Source organism: Narcine bancroftii, chromosome 4 (genome assembly GCF_036971445.1).
Source record: "Narcine bancroftii isolate sNarBan1 chromosome 4, sNarBan1.hap1, whole genome shotgun sequence".
In the NCBI taxonomy this organism is placed as follows: Eukaryota; Metazoa; Chordata; class Chondrichthyes; order Torpediniformes; family Narcinidae; genus Narcine; species Narcine bancroftii.
Genome location: NC_091472.1, coordinates 98,697,612 through 98,719,559, shown reverse-complemented (window position 1 = coordinate 98,719,559; position 21,948 = coordinate 98,697,612). Strand labels below are relative to the sequence as shown.

At 42.9% G+C, this 21,948-nt stretch overlaps 1 protein-coding gene across 1 annotated transcript in view; it reads left to right on the top strand.

Annotated features, from left to right (window-relative positions):
* Positions 1–7,236, top strand: part of sod2 (superoxide dismutase 2, mitochondrial) — a 37,949-nt gene extending 30,713 nt beyond the window's left edge. The window contains exons 4-5 of the mRNA XM_069932162.1: positions 962–1,141; positions 6,972–7,236. Of these exons, the coding sequence (XP_069788263.1) occupies positions 962–1,141; positions 6,972–7,117 (326 nt within the window). The 3' untranslated portion in view covers positions 7,118–7,236. The remainder of the gene's footprint in view (positions 1–961; positions 1,142–6,971) is intronic.
* Positions 7,237–21,948: the final 14,712 nt, after the last annotated feature.

Here is a 21,948-nt window from a genome sequence, read left to right as displayed (position 1 = left end):
ATATCCTTTCTATAATTTGGAGACCAGAACTGAGCACAGTACTCCAAACCTGGCCTCACCAATGCCTTAAACAGCTGTAGCATCACCTCCCAGCTCCTATACTCTATACTATGATTTATGAAGGCCAGCATACCATATGCCTTCTTAACCACCCTTTCTATATGGGAATCCACCTTCAGTGAACTCTGTACCATAACCCCCAGGTACCTCTGCTCCTCTGCGTGCCTCAATTCCCTCCCCTTAATTGCATATGTCCTATTCTGGTTATTTTTACCAAAATGCAGCACCTTGCACTTGTCTACATTGAATTCCATCTGCCACTCTTCCAAATTAACCAAATCCTTCTGTAATCCAAGAAAACCTACCTCACTATCCACCACTCCCTCTATTTTCGTATCATCCGCATATTTGCTTACCCAGTTAAGCACACCCTCCTCTAAATCATTAATATTCATTCATTACCCAAAGTATCAATTCTGCACTTCAAAATTGGCTGACGCTTCTTGCTGTCAGAATGCACCTCCCATTTACATGGGCAGACTTCCAGAACGAAAGCACACATCAGGACCCCTGTTGATCCCTTGAAATTTGAAATAATGGGCTGCATTTGTTATTCAGTGCAAAGTATTTGAGGGTCAGCTATTTACTCAACACCACCTTTGCCTCGCGAATCTAATCAGCAGAGTGGCGCAATTTATCAAAGAGTAATTATGTGGATTTCTTTATTATTATGTACATTCTGCAATGTGAATCTGCAGTGTGTGCCTTCTCTTTGTTTGATGTTAGGCTCGCATTGGAGAAATGTACTGCTTATAAACTGCGATTAAATCCAAGAGTGACCAAGAAATATTCTCTTTCTGTAATAATAGAGTTGTGGTCTTGAAAATTCTTTCATGAAAAACTACATTGGTCTGATTTGAATTGGTGAATGATTCCTAACTACGTATTATTGTTTATACAGGAGCTCTAATGGAAATGATCAAACGAGACTTTGGTTCCTTTGAGAAACTTAAGGAAATGATGACTGCAATTTCATTGGGTGTTCAAGGCTCAGGATGGGGATGGCTGGGATACAACAAGAACTCGGGAAGGATGCAGCTTGCAGCCTGTCCCAATCAAGACCCACTCCAAGGAACAACAGGTTTGTCAAAGCATAAAACTGCAGTTGTTGGAAATTGGAAAGAAATTGGAAATAAACTTAGAACAGTACAATACAGGAATATGCCCTGTTACACACCATGACTGTTTCAACTATGATGCAAATTTAAACTAGAGTCAGAATTTATTGTCAGAAAATTGTTTTGTGGCAACATTACAGTGTAAACATTGGTATATATAACATTTCAAAAACAAATAGTGCAGGAAAATAAGAAAATGTGAGGTAGTGTTTGTGGTTCATTGTCCATTCAGAAATCTGATGGCAGAGGGGAAGAAGCTGTCCCTGTGCCACTGGGTGCTCGTCTTCAGGCTCCTGGACTTTTATCCTGATGATAGCAATGTGAAAAGTGTATGGCCTGGCTGGTGGGGGGTCCTTGATTCCATCTGCCTGTAAATGGTTTATATCCTTTCATTCCCTGCTTGTTTATGTGTCTGTCTAAAGCTATTATTGTATCTACTTTCACCTCTACCCTTGGCAGCCCATTCTGGGCACCTCTACTCTTGGTGTAAAACAAAACTGTACCATACAACTCCCTTGAACTTGAATGAAGTGAAGAGGTAGGTGATACAAAAGTTGGAGGTGTTGTGGATAGATGGGTGTTGTGGTTGTCTTAGATTGTCACAGTATATAGACAGGATACAGAGTTGGGCAGACAAACCCAACCAACCAATTTTCCCTTGCAACCGCTGCAATCGTGTCTGCCTGTCCCGCATCGGACTGGTCAGCCACAAACGAGCCTGCAGCTGACGTGGACTTTTTACCCCCTCCATAAATCTTCGTCCGCGAAGCCAAGCCAAAGATTGTTATGAACTTTGGTGTTTTGGGGCACCATCATAGAGCAAACATTCACATTATAACCATCTAACAACATTACTTTATATTTTTTTAAAAAGTAGTGCAAGAAAAGTAAGGCAGTGTCTTTGTTTCATTGATTATCCTGGAATCTGATGGCAGCAGGAAGAAGCTGTCCTTGTGCTGTTGAGTGCTTGTCTTTTGGCTCCTGTACCTTTTTCCCCGAGTGAAGAGAGCATGGCCTGGGTGGTGGGGGTTTTTGAGGATAGAGGCTGCTCTTTTAAGTCACTGCCCCACGTCGATGTCCTCGATGGAGTGAAGTCTGGTGCCTGTGATGTCACAGGCTGAGTTAACAACCCTCTGGAGTTTATTCTTGTCCTGAGAGTTGGCACCTCCATACCAGGTAGTGATGCAACCAGTCAGAATGCTCTCCTCGGTACACCTGTAGAAGTTTGAGAGTTTTTGGTGACGTACCAAATCTCCTCAGACACCTCACAAAAGTGTAGCTGCTGGCGAGCCTTCTTTGTGATTGCATCAACATGGAGGACAGATCCTCAGAGATGTTGACGCCCAGGAATTTGAAGTTCTTAACTCTCTCCACTACTGAGCCCTTGATAAGGACTGGGCCGTGTTCCCCTGACTTGCTTCTGAAGTCCACAATCATCTCCTTGATTTTGATAACGTTGAGCTCAAGGTTGTGGTTGTTTCTCCATTCAACAAGCTGATCCATCTCCCTCCTGTACAGTTCTTTGTTGTTTGTGATTCTGCCAACAGCTGTGGTGTCACTGGCAAATTTGTATCTAGCATTGGAATTATGCATGGCCACACATTCATTGGAGTATAATGAGTGAGCTAAGCATGCATCCTTGGGGTGCACCTGTGTTGATAATCAGCGAGGAGTAGATGTTGTTTCCAATTCGTACTGACTGTGGTCTTCCCATGAGAAATGGCAGATGGAGCTCAGTCTGGATAAGCGTGAAGCTGTAGTGTTCATGCTATATGACTGTGGAGAAGAACAACATGCACACCAAAGCCTTGAAGTTGAGATTGGTTTATTCCACTGGCCTTGTATGGGCCCCAGGTGCTGACGTCGAGCCCTGCATCATCGGAGCGCTGGCCTGGGATTGGATGGCGTTCCTGCCCCAGTTCACCTGGGACGACGGCCAGTGTTATCCCCAAGTCCAGCAGCATTCATTGGCCATTTTGTGGGCTGGTCCGCATCTTTGTGCACGGGCCACTACAAAAAAGGACAGCCAGCACCCTTTTCCCTGGACAACAGTAGCCAGAGGTTATCTGTTTAAGGTGAGTGGAGGAAAGTTTTGGGGGAAGGTCAGAGGTAGTAGTTTTATACACAGAGTGAGTGGTAGGTGCCTGGAATGCATAGTTGGGATGGTGGTGGAGCCTGGTGCAATAGAAATCTTCATAAGACTATTATACGCATTGATGAAAGAAACAGAGGATTATGGTTGTGAGATAGGAACACTTTTTATAGGTTGGCACAGCTTCGTGAACTGAATGGTATGTACTGCTCTAATGTTCTAATTTCTTTCTCCTTCTCCTAAAATGTATGTTTTCCAGTGTTTGACATTTTTTATCCTCAGAAAAAAAATTCTGATGCTCCAAGTTTGTCCAAACCACTTCTCATAGCTAATACTCCCTAATCCTGGGAACATTTTGGTGAACCAAAGCTGCTACATCCTTATAAATTAAATGCTCCAACCATTGAAGGTAAGTATGCTAACTACCTTCTTTACCACTCTATTTAGTTGTATTGCTACTTGCATGTAGCTATGAACTTGGGACTCCTGGATTCCTCTGCACATCAGTGTTGTTAAGGGTCTTGCCAGGAACTGTATGCTTTCCTCTTTCATTTGACGTTGCCAAATGCAACATCTCACTCATGTCCAGATAAAGGCCATCAGCCATTTCTCGGCCCATATTTCCAACTGGTTTGTATCCTTCTGAATCCCTTGCCTACTTTTAATTCAATCCACAAGTTTTTGTAGATCACTTTTGTCAGCTGACCATGGGGAATTGCAGGATTTTGAACAGTGTGGAGGAACAGAGGGATCTTGGGGTCCAAATCCATAGATCTCTCAAGGTTGCCATGCAGGTTGATTGCGTAGTAAATGCTGGCCTTCATTCGTCAGAGAATTAAGTTCAAGTTGTGAAGTAATAATGTAGCTCTATAAAACTCTGGATAGATCACACTTGGAATATTGGCCACCTCATCACAGGAAGGATGTGAAAAGCAGTGGAGAGGATGCAGAGGAGATTTATCAGGATGTTGCCTGGATTGGAGTAAGTGTTTTATGAGGCAAGGCAAGGTTAACAGAGTTCAGGCTTTTCTTTTTAGAGCGTAGAAGGTTGAGAGGGGACTTAATAGAGATCTGCAAGATTATGAGAGGCATAGATAGGGTGGACATTCAGCATCTTTTCCTGGAGTGAGAGTAGCAAACAGAAGTGAGGGGAGGAATGTTTAGAGGAAATGTCAGGAATAAGCTTTTTTTTTTTACACAGAGTAGTTGGTGCCTGGAATCCATTGCCAAGGGTGGTGGTGATTGCTAGTACAATAGGGACATTTAAAAAGACTCTTGGGCGCAAGAATGCAGGAAAAATAAAGAGTTATTGGTGTGAGATAGGGGAGGCTTAGTTTGTTGAGTAGATTCATATTGAGGTCTGAAGGGCCTGCACTTGCTATAATGTTCTATGTTTTGTGAGCTCCATGTATGCAACATCCACTTCCCTACCCTCATCAATCATCTTCATATCTCTTCAAAAAATATAACCATAAGACAAATTCATGCTGATTATCTTTAATAAACTGTTTATCCAAATAGGTGTAAATTCTAATTTCTAAGAATCTTTCTCAATAATTTTCTTACCACTGATGTAAGGCTCACCAGCCTATAATTTCTTTGTTCATCTCAATTGCTGTTCTTAAACGAAACAGCAAGATTGTGTATTGTGTGGCTAAAGAGGATTCGAGCAATAATTTTTTCCCCCACTGTCAATAAGCTGCAATAGATTATATCAGATTCTGGGGACAATCACCTTCATGGTCTTCAAAGACCTAACACCTCTTCCTTGATATTGAAATGCCCCAGAATATCAGCAAACCCTCCTTGATCTCCATGTCCTTTACCTCGGTGAATATTAATTCAAAATTCTCATTTTACCCCTATGCCTAATTCCTCTGGCTCCAAACATACATTTCCTTTTGTGGCCCTTTAGTGATTCTATCCTCTTCCTTTCTGCCCTCTTTGAAACAGCATTAAGATTTCTCGTCAGTGATCTTTCATCAGAACTCCACAAATGCTGTCTGACCTGCTGAGTATTTCCAATATTACCTGTCTTTATTACTGTTTTCATTGCTAAATTATGCTCTGTGAATCCATGCCCAGTTTAAATTGGGAGTGTCTAAACAATTGTCCAAGTTAGTCTTGGACATGCAGTAAATCTCAGATATTTTGCTGTACTTGAAATGCCTCTGTCAACAGTGAGCTCCAGTGTTGCAGAACACAGAATATTGTGGACAAAAATGTGCGAAAAGGGCATTGAAATGTTAAGTCAACATAACAGTCAATTTTATAGATCATTGTAGAGAGGGGCAAGAGACAAATTGGACTGAAAGGAAGAATGTATGGTTGGTATGGAGGCGATGGGGAGGGCAAGGATAAAAGAAATAGAGAAGATTGGCCAAGAGGCAAGAGAAGGGAGTGGACACAAACAGCATGAGGAAGGTAGGGCATGGAGAGAAGGAGGGGAAGGAAGACTTGTGGTGCAAGGGGAGGGGGGAGTGGTTGGCAAACAAGATGGAGAAGAGGGTTTGTAGGAAAAGGAGGAGGGAGTTTATAAACATAGAGTGCAGGGAGGGGGGAGGCTGCATCCCTGAGAGATCAGGGGAAGATGTAAGGGAGATGTGGGGCAAGGGGGTGTGTATTGGATAAAGTTGAGGTAGCTGATGTTGTACTGTAGGAAATGGAGGAAAGGCAGAGTGTCTGTAGAGCAAGTGGTTGGGGATAGTGGATGGTGGGTCACAATTTCAGGCACTCATCAGAAGGGTAGAGCATTTGGATAAAGGTTGTGGGATGCGATTGGAATGTGTTGTCGGTAAGGATAGCAGTGAGGGGGTTTGGTGTGATGGGTTAACAGAAATTGCAAATGGAATAGTTAGGTTGGAAGATTTTGGCCTGAACTGGAAAAAGGTTTTAAGGTGCAGATAAGGGTAATGATGAGTAGCATGATGCCATTACAACGGCAGCAACCTGGGTTTGAAACTGGTGATCTCTTTAAGGAGTTTGTATGCTCTCCCCATGACTGGGTTACTCAGGTTTCCTCCCACCCTCAAAACCAAGCAGGATTGTTAGTTAATTGGGCAGCATGGGTTTCAGTGGCTGGAAATTTATTCTGCTATGTTGTAATTTTTTTTAAATTAACAATCTTTAAGATGAGGCTAGTATGGCCATGGACAATAGACAATAGGTGCCCAGCCTTATCCAGTTGATGGGTTAAAGGGGACTATGAGTGGTAATACAAACAAAGGTGTATGAAATGTAGGGCTAATAGACTTGCCCACCAAGTCAAACAGCTGGTTCATAGAAATGTATCCCAATTATAAAGATTCCATAAGAAGTTAAAGGTAAGAGGGCAAAACTTTAGGAGAAATATTAGAGGATGCTTCTTCACTCAGAGTGGTGGCAGAATGGAATGTTCTTCTGAATGAGATAATTGCGGCAGGGTCCCTTCTGTCATTTAAGAGAAGTTTGGATGTGTACATGGAGGTGAGGGGGTTGGAGGGATATTGGCGGAGAGCGAGAGGATTGAGCTAGTGGAGTTGTTCAAGTGAACCAGTGCGGAATTGAAAGGCCGACATGGTTAATAGAGAGTCACTGGACTCAATTTGCCATCTGGTCCTGAATGTCTCTCAATTCCAATTTTTAAAAAAATGAAAATCACAATTAAAAAAAAATAATAAATTGACAATACAAAGGGACTAACTGGTAAGTTTGTGTTTCAGGTCTAAATCCCCTGCTTGGAATTGATGTATGGGAGCATGCCTACTATCTACAGTACAAGAACGTAAGGGGTGAATATCTGAAAGCTATCTGGAATGTAATCAACTGGGAAAATGTTGGAGAGAGACTCAACGCTGCCATGAAATGACCTCAACTAATTTCAGAGCAGTGGGTAGTCCTGTTGTCACTCATTGTTATTCAACACAGTTTGCACTGTTAAGGATAATGTTTAAATCTTCAAAACATTAAAAAATATTCAGCAAGTAAGATCTACATTATGCTTTTTTAAACAAAAAAAATCAATTGAGTGCTTTTGTAAAGGGCTTGGCTCAATGGAATTTGTAAACTTGCCTGAGGTTTTTTTGTGGAATGGGAGACAGTGTTGAGCCCAGAATCAGCTCTGGCTCTCTGCACAATAATTGCTTTGTTCTGTTCTTTTGCTCTTTCTGAAAGTTCTGAAGAATTCTTTTCCTGCTTACAGAATTCCATTTTGAAAGTTCTGATATGGTTCTGCCAAGGGATTTAATGGAAATTTTCTCTCAATTCCTCCACCTTAGTTGCATCTGCTCCGAGGATGAGGTCTTCCATTCCAGAACATCCAAGATGTTCTCTTTCTTCAGAAAACATGGCTTGCCCTCTAACTACAATAAACTCTAGTTCATGCACATCTGCCTCCACCCCAAGACGCAACAAAACAAAAACAGGATTCCCCTTGTTGTCACTTACCACCCTTCACATTCAACATATATCATCCACATATAATGTATCACATCCCAGACATGGCTTTCCCTTCTCTCTCCACGGACTGCTCCCCCCTCATCCACTCAGCCCTTCCCACCAATTGCCTTAGTACCTACCCTTGTGACCACAAGAAATGCTACACTTAGACCCATACCTCACCACCATTCCAGACTGCCACTAGTCCTTCAAGTGAAGCAACATTTCACCTGTGAATCTGCAGTGGTCATAACTGCTTCCACTGCTCTTATTGTGGCTTCCTCTACATCCGAGAGACTGGATGACTCATTGAACACCTTCGATCTGTCTGATGCAATAACAAGGACCTCCTAGAGGCCAACCATTTCAATTCCACATTTAATTCCTACACTATCAAACTGAGGCAATCTGCAATTTGGAGGTACACTTAATTTTATGTCTGGGCACTCCCCAACCAGATGGCATTAACATCCAATTTCCATTAATCCCTCCTCTGAATCTTTTTTCTTACCTTTCTGTGTCCTTTCTTCCAGCTCCACACCCTCTTCCCTTCTCTCTCCATTCATAGAGCAAACCCCTCCCCATTACTTCGCGGCTTTTTCTCTTCTACCCTCTCACCTTTTTCCACATGACCTGTTGGCCTGTACTGCTCTCCCTACCTCTCTCTCTCTATTCCCCCCCACCCCACCCCCACTTTTTTATTCAGACGCTTACCTTGCCAAAGAACTCATGCCCGAAGCGATTACCCTTTACTTCCTATAGATGTGATGTGACCTGCTGAGTTTCTCCAGCACTTTTGTGTATTTTTTGCACTGCAACCCCAGTGTCTTCAGACTTTCCTCTTTAAAAGCCTTAATATGGTAGTTGGAAGATTGTTGTTTTGCGATCAGTCTGTCAGGTTAAACAAACAGAAATAAGCAAAATTACATATGGAGAATGAACAAAAATAAGTCGATTTGTTGCAGGAGAAAAGTTTATCAGTTAGTCTAATGCTTTGACAGTCATGCAGCAATCTCTGTAAGGAATTTGTGTTCTCCTCAAGGCCGCATGGGATTCCTCCAGGTGCTCTAGTTTCCTCCCACTCTCCATAAAAAGTATGGAATTTGTAGGTTAGTTGGTGGATTTGGGTGGCACAGAAGGACCTGTTACCGTGCTCTATCTATAAATTAAAAAAATTTTAAATAGAATCACGTAAAATTGGAGAATTTACTGCACAGATGGAAGATGAATGGATGTTCCTTGGGCTTGTGTTGGGTCTCATTGTACAGACAGTAGAGGGTAAAGACAAGTCTGAGTGGGAGATTGATAGACAGTTCCAGTTGCAGGTAATGTTCTGTGCAATGGGAAACTCCTGAGGATTGAGCACAGATGCACTACATATTGATCACCCAATTGGTTTCTCCAATGGGGAAGGGACCACATTAAAAAAAATTGAATGCAGTTCAGTGGATCAGAGGTTATCCAAATGAATTGATTCACCTGGAAACTCCATTTGTATCGCTGGAAGTTGGAAAGGGAAGATGTGAATGGACAGGTATTTCACCCCCTGAAGTTACATGAATAATAATTGATGGTGACTGTTGCCAATTCTATGTGACACATAATAAAACACAGCAGACATTGACTTTGAATATTCATGTTTAACTTGGTTCTCAGGCAAACAACTCAGATTTACGGCGTAGCTCAAATAATTACACAATTCTGGTTATAAGAATTACTAAAATTTTGAGTTCTGCGCACACCATGATGTTGAATTTTTCTTCCATTGCCTCCATCTTGGGGCCTACTTCCACGACCCTGACTCTACTCCCCACCCACCCACCCAAGACCCCTTCTTCCTCTTGGACACCTCATCCTGGCCAGCTGCCTGCTCTGGATCTTTTTCAATTGCTGCCAAGACATCAACCATCTCAACTTCACGACTCCCCTCCCGTACTCTATCTCCTCTGAATGCTTTGCCCTCCACTCTCTCTGCAACAATTCCAACCTCACTATCAAATCCGCAGGCAAGGATAGTGCTGTTGTGGTCTGGTGCACTAACCTCTACCTTGCTGAGGTCAGAGAACAGCTCTCAGATACCTTCGCCGACCTTCTCCTTCCATAGGACCCCACTACTGCTCATCAAGCCACTGTTTCCAAAACCATCTTCAACCTCATCACTTCTGGTCCTTTCCTTCCCTGGCCTCCAAGCTCATTGTCTCCCCTTCCCACATTACTGTTTCCTCCTTTTACTAAAGGTACACAAACCTAACCATCCAGGCAGACCCATTGTTTCTGCTTGCTCTTGCCCCACCTTAGTTTCATCTTACCTTGATTATATTTTCTCCCCTTGTCCAATCCCTCCCCACCTACATCTGCAATATCTCTCATGCCTCTCTCTCTTCAATGATTTCAGATTCCCCGAACTGGACTGTCTCATTTTCATGATGGATGCCCAATCCCGTTACACTTCCAACCCCCATACTTCCACCACTACCTTCCTCCAAGTCAAAGGAATAGCCTTGGGTTTCTGCACGGGTCCCAGCTACGTCTGCCTCTTTGTGGAGCAATCTATGCTGCAAGCCTACACGGTTTGCTACATAAAAGTCACTGACCTTTTGAGTTTCTCCAGAATTGTGTTTTTACTTATGATCAATGAACAATTGGAAGTTTTCAAGTAAAATATATGCCACATGAAAACCTTCAGTGAATTGATTTTGTTTACAGATTTGTTTAAATTACTAAATTATTAACATAACTGCAGGATTCTACCCTGCCCATAAATTCACTTGGACCATTTCTGACACTTTTCTCCCCTTTCTGAATCTCTCTGTTTCATTCTCAGGAGACAACCACTGCCATTCACTATAATCCCACTAACTCTCACAGCTACCAAGATCACATCTCTTCCTACCTGTGTGTTATAAGCGTGCAATCCATTTCACTTTTTCCATCTTTACCATGTCTGCTTTCAAGATGAATCCTCTCACTTCAGGCCACCTGAAATGTCCTTTTCCCATAAATATGGCTTCCCCCGATGTGGTCGATTATCCCCTTATCAGTATCTCCTCCATTCCCTTTACCTCTGCTCTCACCCTGCATCCTCTCAGACAGATCAGAGGTTGAGTTTACCTTTCACCTAAAAAAACTTTTTGACATTTTTGCCAGCTACAATGTGATCTCGCATCTTCCCCTCCCCATACTTTTTTTTTGGCTTTCTGAGTGACCGCGCTCTCTATGATTCCCTGATTCAGCCCCCATCCATCCCTCTCTTTTCTCAGGGATTTTCCCCTGCCAATGCTGAAGGGTTAACTCCTGCCCTGATACCACAGGTACCAAACAGCTCTTCTCAGTGAAGCAGAGATTCACCTGCTCCTTTTTCAATCTCATCTGATGCACCTGATAGGTCTCCAATCAGAAAAGCAACCCTCCAGTGTGTTCAAAACATAGATAGATAGATTGGGAGAGAATGAAGGATTATGGGGAACAGGAAGGTAAATTAAGCCGAGTCCACTGCCAGATCAGTGATACTGCAAGGTGGAGCTGTCCAGATGGCCTACTCCTGCTCTTATTTCTTATGTTCATGTTCTTGGAGTGAATTAAGTTGAAAAATCCCAAGAGCCTGATATCCTCAAACTTTGTGGGAAGCTAGCAGTGGTGTATGGAGATGTATTTTCTTGATCTTTGGCATCATTTGTAGCACTACTGCCATAATTTAAAAAAGCGTAGCAGGGTTAAGCATTACCAGTACTCTACAGATGGAGCGAAACATCCTTGGTCTTAAGTTCAATTCCTCTAGCAATGAAGGCCAAAGTCCCATTGAGTCTGAGATCAGTGATGAGAAAATTGCTGGAGAGGTTCTGAGGGACAGCATTTGAATTGGCAGGGACTGGTTAAAAGCAGTCAGCATGGTTTATGTCTGGGAGAGAGCATCTCGTGCATCAGAAAAGAGTTCTTTTCAAGAGGTGACCAAGAGAAGGGTAGGGTGATGGACACTATATATGGGCTTTAGCAAGGCCTTTGGCATCACTCCACATTGCAGCCCTGTCTGGAAGGTTAGATCATATGAGGATCCAAGGTAAATGGGCTAATTGGATTCAAAACTGGCTCAGTGGAAGAATTCAGAGGGTAGTGATGGAGGGTTGCTTTTCTGATTGGAGACCTGTGGTGTGCCACAGGGGTTGGTGTGGGATCCACTATTGTTTGTCATCTATATTAACAATGTATTTAACATGATTAAGATATTTTACAAGTATTAACATGAATAAAACATGGAGGAATGGATACAACAGAATCTGGATCAGTTGGGAAATTGGGCCAAGGAGTGGCAAATGGAATTTAACACTGACACGTGTGAAGTGTTGAGTTTTGGTCAGTCAAACCAGGGCAGAGTCCAAAAGCTCTACAACGTGGAAACAGCCCCTTTGGCCCAACAAGTCCATGTCAACTACACTAATACCATTTGTCTGTGTTTATCCTAACCTTTCCTATCCATGTACCTGTCGAGACGGATTTTGAGCATTACAATTGTCTTAGCTCATTGCATATGCCCACTATCTCTGAGTAAAGATGGTGGCCCTCAAGTCCTTTTTAAAATTTTCTCCTCTCTACTTAAATCTATGTTATCCAGTTTTGGATTCTATCCTAGGAAAAAGGCTATGTTTATTTACTTTATTTATGATCTTATAAATTTCCATTCGTAAGAATTCCCTTAGCCTCCTATGCTTCAGGGAAAGAGTCCCAGGCTATGGTTATAATTCAAACCTACCAGACTCAATAATATTCTTGAATCTTCTCTGTACCCTTCTCATCTTAACAATGGACCCGAAATGATCCAGAGACCCTGTAATATGTCTGGGTACTTTGACCCTTCTCTCGGTCCTGAACCACCATCAACTTCAGCTCAGTGTTCCACAAAATCTTCCTCAGAGGCTGATGGATAAACTGTCCCCACTGGGGCTCAGAACCCTTCTCGGCAATTGGATCCTGGAGTTCATGATTGTAAGACCACAGTCTCTCTGGATTGGCAGCAAAACCTCAAGACCTATCACACTGAGCACTGATGTACCTCAGAGCTGCATTCTCAGCCCGCTGCTAACTCATGACTGTTTGCAGATGACACAATGGTAGCTGGCCTCATCGTCAACAATGAATGATCTTACAGAGACCCACAACATCTCCACATTAGTCAGAAAGGTGCAGTTGTGCCTAAGGAGTCAAGGCTATCAGCCACCATCCTAACAACATTCTACCGGAGCACAATTCAGAATGTCCTGGCTGGCTCATCATAGTTTGGTATGGTAGCTGCAAAGCATCAGGTTGGAGGTTAGTACGGAGGGTGATTAAAACTGCTGATATCACATAGGTCTCCTTACCTCTATCAATGATATCTACAGGGACGGTGCTTAAAGAGGGCTCAGAGAATCATTGAGAATACTTACCATCCAGTCTGCAGTTTCTTTGAGACACCACCTTCAAGGAAGAGGGACAGGAGCATTAAAAAAACAACTGCCAGGCTGTGAAACGGCTTCTTGTAGGCAGTGAATCTGTTGAACAATCCCAGAAACCCATAAATTAAAAAAATATTATATACAGTAAATAGCTTGGTGACCAAAACCTCGCACAATACTCCAAGTGCAATATCATCAATGTCTTGTACATGACATCCCTGCACCTGTCTTCAATGACCTAACTGATGAGGCAAGTGTACCAAAGGCCTTCTTCACCACCCTCTCTAGCAGAATTGCTGTTGTGTTTGGAAAGTATCAGTTTGATGGGTTCAAAGAGACGAGTCTGGACACAAGTGTTATAATCAAGGTAACTTTATTGAGCACATGGGAGACAAATTGGGGAAGACGCCAAATGTTAATTAACTACAATAAACAACTATATAGACATTAACATTGGGCCCAGGTTGGACTCAGATACCAGTGGCCACCTATCTTCTACACTCTTCCGCACACGTACACACTTCACAGGCAGGGACTTTCAAACACACTCTCGATTCCCTGTACCAATAATAAAAGGCGTACAGGATAGAGGAAAAGGAAATTAGTCAAAGGAAATATGGTACCTATGTGGCTAACAAAAGAAGGGAAGGGTATACAAGGAAGCTAAAACTAGTGGAAATCAGAGGACTGGGAGTCCTTTAGAAATTTACAGAAATAAATAGTCCTAAGGAAAGATGAGTTATGAAAGGAGATTGGCAAATAATGTTTAAAAAATACTAAGAGTTTTAAAAAATATCTAAGAAAAAAAGAGACAAGTGTTGACATAGGACCAATAGAAAACGATGCTGAGGAATTATAATAGGTTACAAAAATATGGCAGAAGAATTAAATCAATATTTTACGTTAGTATTTGTGGTGGATTACATTAGTAATATCCCTGACAGACAAAAGCTTCAGGGAGTAGATTTGGATACAGTTAAGATTATTAGAGAAATTGTGCTTGGTAAATTGAATGGATTAAAGACAGAAAAATCTCCCAGGGTGGATGAAGTATACGCGCAGGTTTTGAAAGAGGTGGCTTTGGAGATTGTAGATTCATTGGTGGAAATCTTCCAGAAATCATTAGTCTCTGGCGTGGTTCCAGGGGATTGGAAAGTTGCGAATATGGTTCCGTTGTTCAAGAAAGGTGGGAGGCAGAAAAAAGGTGAACTATAAATCTGACGTCGGTTGTGGGGAAGATATTAGAGTCAATCCTCAAGGATGAAGTTATGAAATACTTGGAAATGCAAGACAGGATAGGTCCTAGTCAGCTTGGTTTTTTTAAAGGGTAGATCATACCTGACCAACCTATTAAAAGTTTTTTTGAAGAAATTTCAGGTAGGAGAGACAAAGGGGAGGCTGTGGATGTTATACATTAGGATTTTCAAAAGGCTTTCGATAAGGTGCCGCATGCTAGGCTGATAAATAAGATGAAGGTCCGTGGAATTACAGGGATGCTATTAGACTGGATAGAAAATTGGCTGATAGGCAGAAAGCAAAGGGTTGAAATTAAGGGATCCTGTTCAGGATGGCTGCCTGTTACAAGCGGTGTTCCGCAGTGGTCAGTCTTGGGGCCGCTGGTGTTTACAATTTATATTAATGATTTGGATTAGGAAAGGAATGATTTTGTGGCCAAATTTGCAGATGGCCCTAAGATAGGTGGTGGAGCAGGAACTAATGAAGAAACCATAAAATTGGGAAACCATAAGATTGGGAGACTGGGCAAAAATATGGCAGATGAAGTACAATGTTGAAAAGTGATCAGTTCTACATTTTGGCAGCGGAAATAAACAGGCAGAGATTGATCTGGAAGGGGAGAAAATTCAATCCTCGGAGGTACAAAGAGACCTGGGCGTTCTCGTGCAGAGAAATCTAAAAGTTAATGCCAAGGTGGGATTGGTAGTGAAGGCAGTAAGAGGTATAGTGTTTAAGAGTAGAGAGGTGTTAATGAGACTATGGGGCACTGGTGAGACCCATTTAGAGTACTGTGTCCAATTTTGGGCCTCCTTTCTTAGAAGAGATATGATGCTGTTGGAAAGGGTGCAGAGGAAATTTATCAGGATGATTCCTGGGATGCGGGGCTGGAGTATGGGGAATGTTTGGCAGCTCTAGGATTGTACTCAATGGAGTATAGGAGAATGAGGGGGGAATCTCATAGAGATATTTTGAATATTGAAAGGTTTTGACAGAGTGAATGTCGATGTATCTCTTGATGGGTGAATCAAGGACAAGGGGTCATAGTCTTAAAATTAGAAGTTATCCAATTAAAACAGAAAGGAGGAAGAACTTGTTTAGGTAGAGGGTTGTGGATCAGTGGAACTCACTACTGCACAAAGCAGTGGAGGTCAGATCACTGGGAGTATTTAAACAGGAAATGGAGAAGTATCTCATTAGTAAAGGTATCAAGGGATAAGGGGAAAAGGCTGGTAATTGGAACTAGGTGTGAGCATAATTCAGCTTAGTGTAGAGTCATGGGCCTAGTGGCCTGCTTCTGTTCCTTTATCTTGTGATCTTGTGAAAATAAGAACATTTGCACTGCAGTGGGCCAAGTCACAACCAGACCTCAGTGATGAGTTTGAGGCTACAGTCGACTTGCAATCGTTTTATGAACATGAAAAATCTGGTATTACACAAAAAAACCCGAAGATTGCAGAAACTACCAAAAGATCTTGATCATTAGTTGTAAATTTTCACTAGTTTATTATACAGAACCAGGAGAAACACTAGTTTGCATTGGCAAATATTGGAAACATGGACCAAACCGCCATGAATTTCGACATGATGGGCACTAGAACAGTGAAATGGAAAGGTGTTAAAACTGCAAACCAGAAGTACAGGCCACACAAAAGGATCAGATTTACTATGGCGTTCTTGTGCATGGCCAAAGGGACAAAGTTACACCCATGGTAATCTTCAAACACAAAATTAAACCGAAAATGAAATTCCCTGCAGGTATTTTTGTACATTTTCATGAAAAAGGATGGATGGATGAAAATGGTGTAAAACTATGGATAGACAATGTGTAGAACAGACAGCCAGGGGGTTTATGCAAAGAATGAATACATTTCATAGCCACTTAACTGAACACTAAAAGTAGATTAGTACTACATAATACTTACATGGCGGTTATCCCGGGTGGTTTGACGTCTCTATTGCAACCTCTCGATGTCAGCTGAAACAAACTATTCAAAGACCATGAAGGCGAGGAATGGAATACATGGATATCAAGTGCAGAAAAGTCATCTACAAAAGGCGGGGCAATGCCTGCTGCATCACTTAATATACTGTTTAACTTCATGCTCAAGGCATGTGACAAGGTTAAAGTAGAGACTGTGATAAAATCGTTTAAAAAGTGCAGTATCTCTTGTGCTGTTGATGGGATGGAAAATGATTTGTTATGGGATACTGACGAGAAGCTGAAGTCACCTCTTCAGGCACAGACTGGGACCCATACAATGACTGTTTAAACAGTGAGAGTGTGGATGCTCTTGCTGCCATCTTTGCTTCAGCGATGTTAGCAAGTGTGATTTTAAGGGCTGTAGTGTGTCTCAATGTTCTAGCTTGGAAATAAGACACACACAAGGAGTGCAGTTGCCACTGAATTTAATGAACTGGCTGCTCTCTTTTATATGGCCAGGCAGACATTGGCTGCCATGTGACTGTCAGGCATAACCCTTGCCCCTTCAGGCTTTGATTGGTTTGGATTGGCCCGTTTTGCTGCAGCATCATCAACGGGTGTGGTTTGTGCCGCCCTGGGCACAGATTGGCCCTTTTGTGATCCGTCACTGGTCATTGGCTGGCAAAGCCGGTTTTACAGTGGCCTATTGGAATGGGCTGCTGATGCCGCATGCAGCCCGCTTGATTGCTGTGTTCAAATGGTGTCTTCTGTGTTGGGCCACGACATGACCACCCCCCACCCCAGAACCAGCGATTGGAGAGGTATTAGTACCTTTGGAAGGCCTGCCCCTGCGGCGAGGGATTAGTTGACTGCTGTCAAAATGTGCCAGTTTGAGTCGGTCAATCGTGAAAGCCTCTTCCCTGCTGCCAATGTTCAGAACACTGATGGACCGATGTGTTGGAGGATGTGATATGGTCCCTCATACGGGCTTTGGAGCGGTGGCTGGTGAGCGCCGTGTCTCACAAAAACATATTTACAGTTCTTGAGGTCTTTGGGGACTATGGATTGGGTATGGTCATGTGCTTTTGGGATGTATTGGGGCGAGCATTCTCAAGTTTTCGCGCAGTCTGGCTTGGGCAGCGTCTGGTGGGTCTTCCGGGGTACTAACCAAGAATTCACCCAGGATGACTGTGATAGTACAGATTCTATCACCAATGTGTATATGTACAGATTGTAGTGCAGGATGACTGTGATTGGCTAGTCTTAAAGGATTGTTCCTTGCCAGACCAGGTCATTCTGGACTGGTCGACCTACATGTGATATGCTCCAGTCTTTTAGTTAATAAAAGCCTTGGTTTGGATCAACAAGTCTTTGGTTCTTTCGACGCGCATTACAATGACTATCTCGGCTGCGGATGTATAGAAATCCTCCTTGGGTGCAGTTCAAATGCCCAGGAGGACCTAGGGGAGTTCATCTATCCAGTTGGGCCCTGAAAGTCTGGCCATAAGGGCTGATTTGAAGTGCCTATGGAACCTCTTCACCAATCCATTGGCCTGTGGGTGATAAGCTGTTGTCAGGTGGAGTTGGGTTCCCAGGGTATTGGCCAAGGCTGTCCATAGATTGGAGATAAATTTGGCCTCTCTATCAGAGGTGAAATGTTCTGGGACCCCAAAGTGTGCCACCCAGTTGTTTAGCAGGGTCCTAGCACATCTCGGTGAATAACTCAGGTAATGGAACTGCTTTGGGCCATCTGGTTGAATGGTCTACAGTAGTGAGCAAGTATCGGGTACCCTGTGACACTGGTAGTGGGCTAACAATGTCCACGTGTATATGGCTGAACCTTCGCTGTGATGGTTCAAAAGTCTGGAGAGGGACCTTAACTTGTGTCTGGACCCTAGCAGACTGACATTGTGTTCAAGTCCTTGCCCATTGGCTGACCTCTTTTCGGAGGCTCTGGCAGATGAAATGGTCAGATACCATTCTGACAGTGGTCCTAACATTGTGGTGTGCCAGATTGCGGACCATGTTGAAAATTTGTCTTTTCAAATTGGCCGAGATGATTGGGCGTGGCTTACAGGTAGCTGTGTCACACAGAAGAGTCATTTCACCTGGATGTCCTCCAGCTGCAGGCTGCCTGTTGTGCTTTCACCAGGGCCATGTAGTCGATGCCTGGGTCAGGGGCATGTATAGCGGAAATGGTAGGTCAGAACAATACGTCAACCACCACATTGGGTTTTTCCGCAGTGACAAATGTTGGTGGAGAATTCTGAAAAATAAGAAATGTGTCTCTGTTGACTGGCTGACCATGGATCTGAAACTTTTCTGAAAGCAAAGATAAGTGGTTCATAGTCGGTGAAGATCTGGAATTTCTTGCCCTCTAAGAAATATCGAAAATGCGTCACTGCCAGGTACTGAGCCAACAGTTTGCCGTCAAACGCACTGTATTTCAGTTCCGGCAGCCGGAGGTTCATGCTAAAAAAAAAAGGCTAGTGGCTGCCATTGACTGTGTACCAGCTGCTCAAACTCACCCCCGACCGCTGTATCGGAGGCATCCACTATGAGGGTTGTCGGGGCGTCAAGCCTAAAGTGCACCAGTAGCATTATGTTGACCAGAGTGTCCTTAGTGGATTGGACAGCCTCAGCTGCCTCATTCTTCCTGTTACGAACCCAGAGGGCTCCACAATCCAGCAGCAATAGAAATTCACCAAGGCAAATGGTTACTTAAACAAAAGTTGCTTTTTAATTTTCTTTAAACATAAAAACAGGATCAAACTTTTACTTATTACTATTAACTTAACCCCTTTCTAATTCTAAGCACACGTGCATGTAATGTGTATATGTTCACAAAAGTGCTTTAATAGTCCAATCATTCACTTCTCACTTCTCCAAGTTCAACAGGATCAGGCAATTCTTATACTGTGAACAGAATTTAACATTTATAAAGTTCACTAGGCTTTGGTACTTGAAAGGTAAATGGTTACTGCTCAGGTTCTTGTTGGTTTCAGAGAGAGATTTGTTGCTCATTGGACACACACAAACTAATTTCCTCCAATCAGTCACTTCAGTGTCTTGCTGAAGAAACTTGCCCCATCATGGGTTTTCCAAATGATAACCTCTTCTTCCAGATCACCACAGAGTTCCTCTTGTTTCCCTTATTTCAGGAGAAACACTCTAGCCAGCCATTTCTTCTTGTAAGGACTACAAGGGTTGACACCAGGCTGAACTCCAAACTCACAACCCATCTTCAAAATGGGTTCTCAACAGCTTTCCAGCTTGTCTCAAAAGCCACTGCAAAACTGACTTTTCTCTCTCTCTCTAAGAGAAGAATCCTGTTTTCTTTCCTGTCTGCTTGTAAAAACCAGAGCCCGTGGCTCCAAATCCAATCCCTGACTGATCTTTATCAGCACTTGAGCCCGGACTTTGTTCCATTTGCACCTACTTCAGAAGTTCCTTCCAAAGCAGTTCCATTGTCTTTTGCAAAGCCACTGGTGCCTGAATGTCTAGTTTCAGCAAAGCTCTTGCATTTTAAATGAGATGTGTAAGTATCTGTTTGTGGTGACCTACACTGAAACCCCACAATCTGTCTCTTTTAAAAACATATTTATAATATAATATAACTCATAACAATCCATATAATGTTTTTCTTGTGAGTGGAAATGAGGGAGAATAATGGCCTCATGATCCAGGCTGCTGTCGGTATGAGTCAGTAGTAAAAATTAATCATGCCAGCGAATTCTTGTAGACCCTTGACTGTATTTGGTCGAGCAAATCATTGAGTGGGCTTTACCTTCTCAGGCAGTGGCCTGGTCCCATCTTTATTACTTCAGTGCCCCAAGAAGTCGATAGTCTTACAGCCAAACTGGCATTTTTCCAGGTTAATGGTCAACCCAGACTCACTCAGGTAGGTGCACAAAAGTCATAAATTAGAAGTGTTCTCGGCATGGTCTATCAGAATATCATCGCGATAGATGAAAACAAATTTGAGATCCCGCACCACTGTGACAATTAACCTCTGGAAGGTTTGAGTTGCATTTTTAAATTTTTAAACTCAAAAAATCCAAAGGGAGTGATAATGGCAGTCTTGGGGCTATCATCCGGGTGGACTGGGATTTGATGATAGCTCTGATTGTCAACTTTTGAGAATACCCAGCACCCCCGAAGGTTAGCAGTGAAATCTTGTATGTGGGGGACTAAATAATACCTATTGGGCATAGTGGCATCATTGAGGCATTGGTAGTCTCCACAAGGCCTCCACCCTCCATGTGGAGTGGTGAGGCCCACGGACCATCAGATCGTTGTACAATGCCAAGCTCCTCCATTTTACAGAATTCTTCCCTTGTCAGGTTGTTTCTCAGGTGGCAGGCAGCGCATCCTGGCATGGAGGGGAGGTCCCTTAGTGAGGATCTGGTGCCACACGCCATGTTTGGATGCTGTAGAGATGAATGTGGCGTTGTAATGGAAGGAAACTCAGCAATAATGCATGCAAATGCATTGTCAGCAGTAGTCACAGAATGTAGGTGTGGGGCTGTGAGTCTAATGTCACCGAGTGAAAGGGACTGGAAAATCTTTGAGTGTACCAGCTTCCGTCTCTTAATGTCCACCAGTAGAAAGTTGGCATGGAGGAAGTTGGCTCCCAGGAATAGCTGTCGAATTGATGCCAAAATGAACCTCCAGGTAAAATGGCAGTTGCCAAACAAAGGGGAATGGTGCAGGTGGTGAAGATGCGTATGTTTGAGTTATTGGCAGCCCTTAGTTCTCGGACCATCCTTCGGCTGCAGGCGTCAGAGGAGGGGGGGGGGGTGGGGAGGACATTGACTTCAGCTCCAGTGTCAACCAGGAACTGGTGGCCCAATAAGGAGTCTTGAAGATGAAGCAGGCTTTGACGTATGCCGGCCATAGCAGCCATCAACAACAGCAGGCTCTGGCATTTCCCGCAAACGCGCTGGGGGAATGGCATCGGCAGGGCTCTGATACCTAGTGTTGGTGATAAAAAACAGTATGGCTCACCGGTGGGGTCTGTTGCTTGGTTGGTTGGCGGGCTTCTTGGCTGGTTGCTGTTGTTTTTTTTTAAAATTTTTTATTTTTCACACCATAAATCACATTAGCCATGATATACACTATTTCTTTTTCACACATATACAGTGACTTTTTCTCCCCCCCCCCTTTCCTCCCAAACCACCCCCACCCCCCCCCCTCATCCATTTTAGGTATACAATCTAGGTTGCATTAAGCCAGTCAGACAATGTTGTCATTCAACAAAATTACACCAGAAATTCTACTGAGTCCATTCTTTTCTTTCCTTCTCCTTCCATCAACTTAGGTAATGTTTGTCCCCGGTAGGTTTTCGCTATTGTATTTAATGTAAGGCTCCTATACTTGTTCGAATATTTCAATATTATTTCTTAACCTATATGTTATTTTTTCTAATGGAATATATTTATTCATTTAAATTTAGTAGTTTCTTCCTTTTAATTTGGTTATGTATTCCATTAGTATTTAAAGACATATAGTTCAGCGTAGCCCTTTTATATTTTGTTTATCTTCTCTTTCCGTTTTTCCATCATTACCTTTCCTCCTTTTCCATTTCTGTTTTCTTATTTTCAACTCTTTATAAGACAACATTCCTACAACATCCAACATTTTCCTTATTCTCCTATTTCTATCTTATTTATCCCC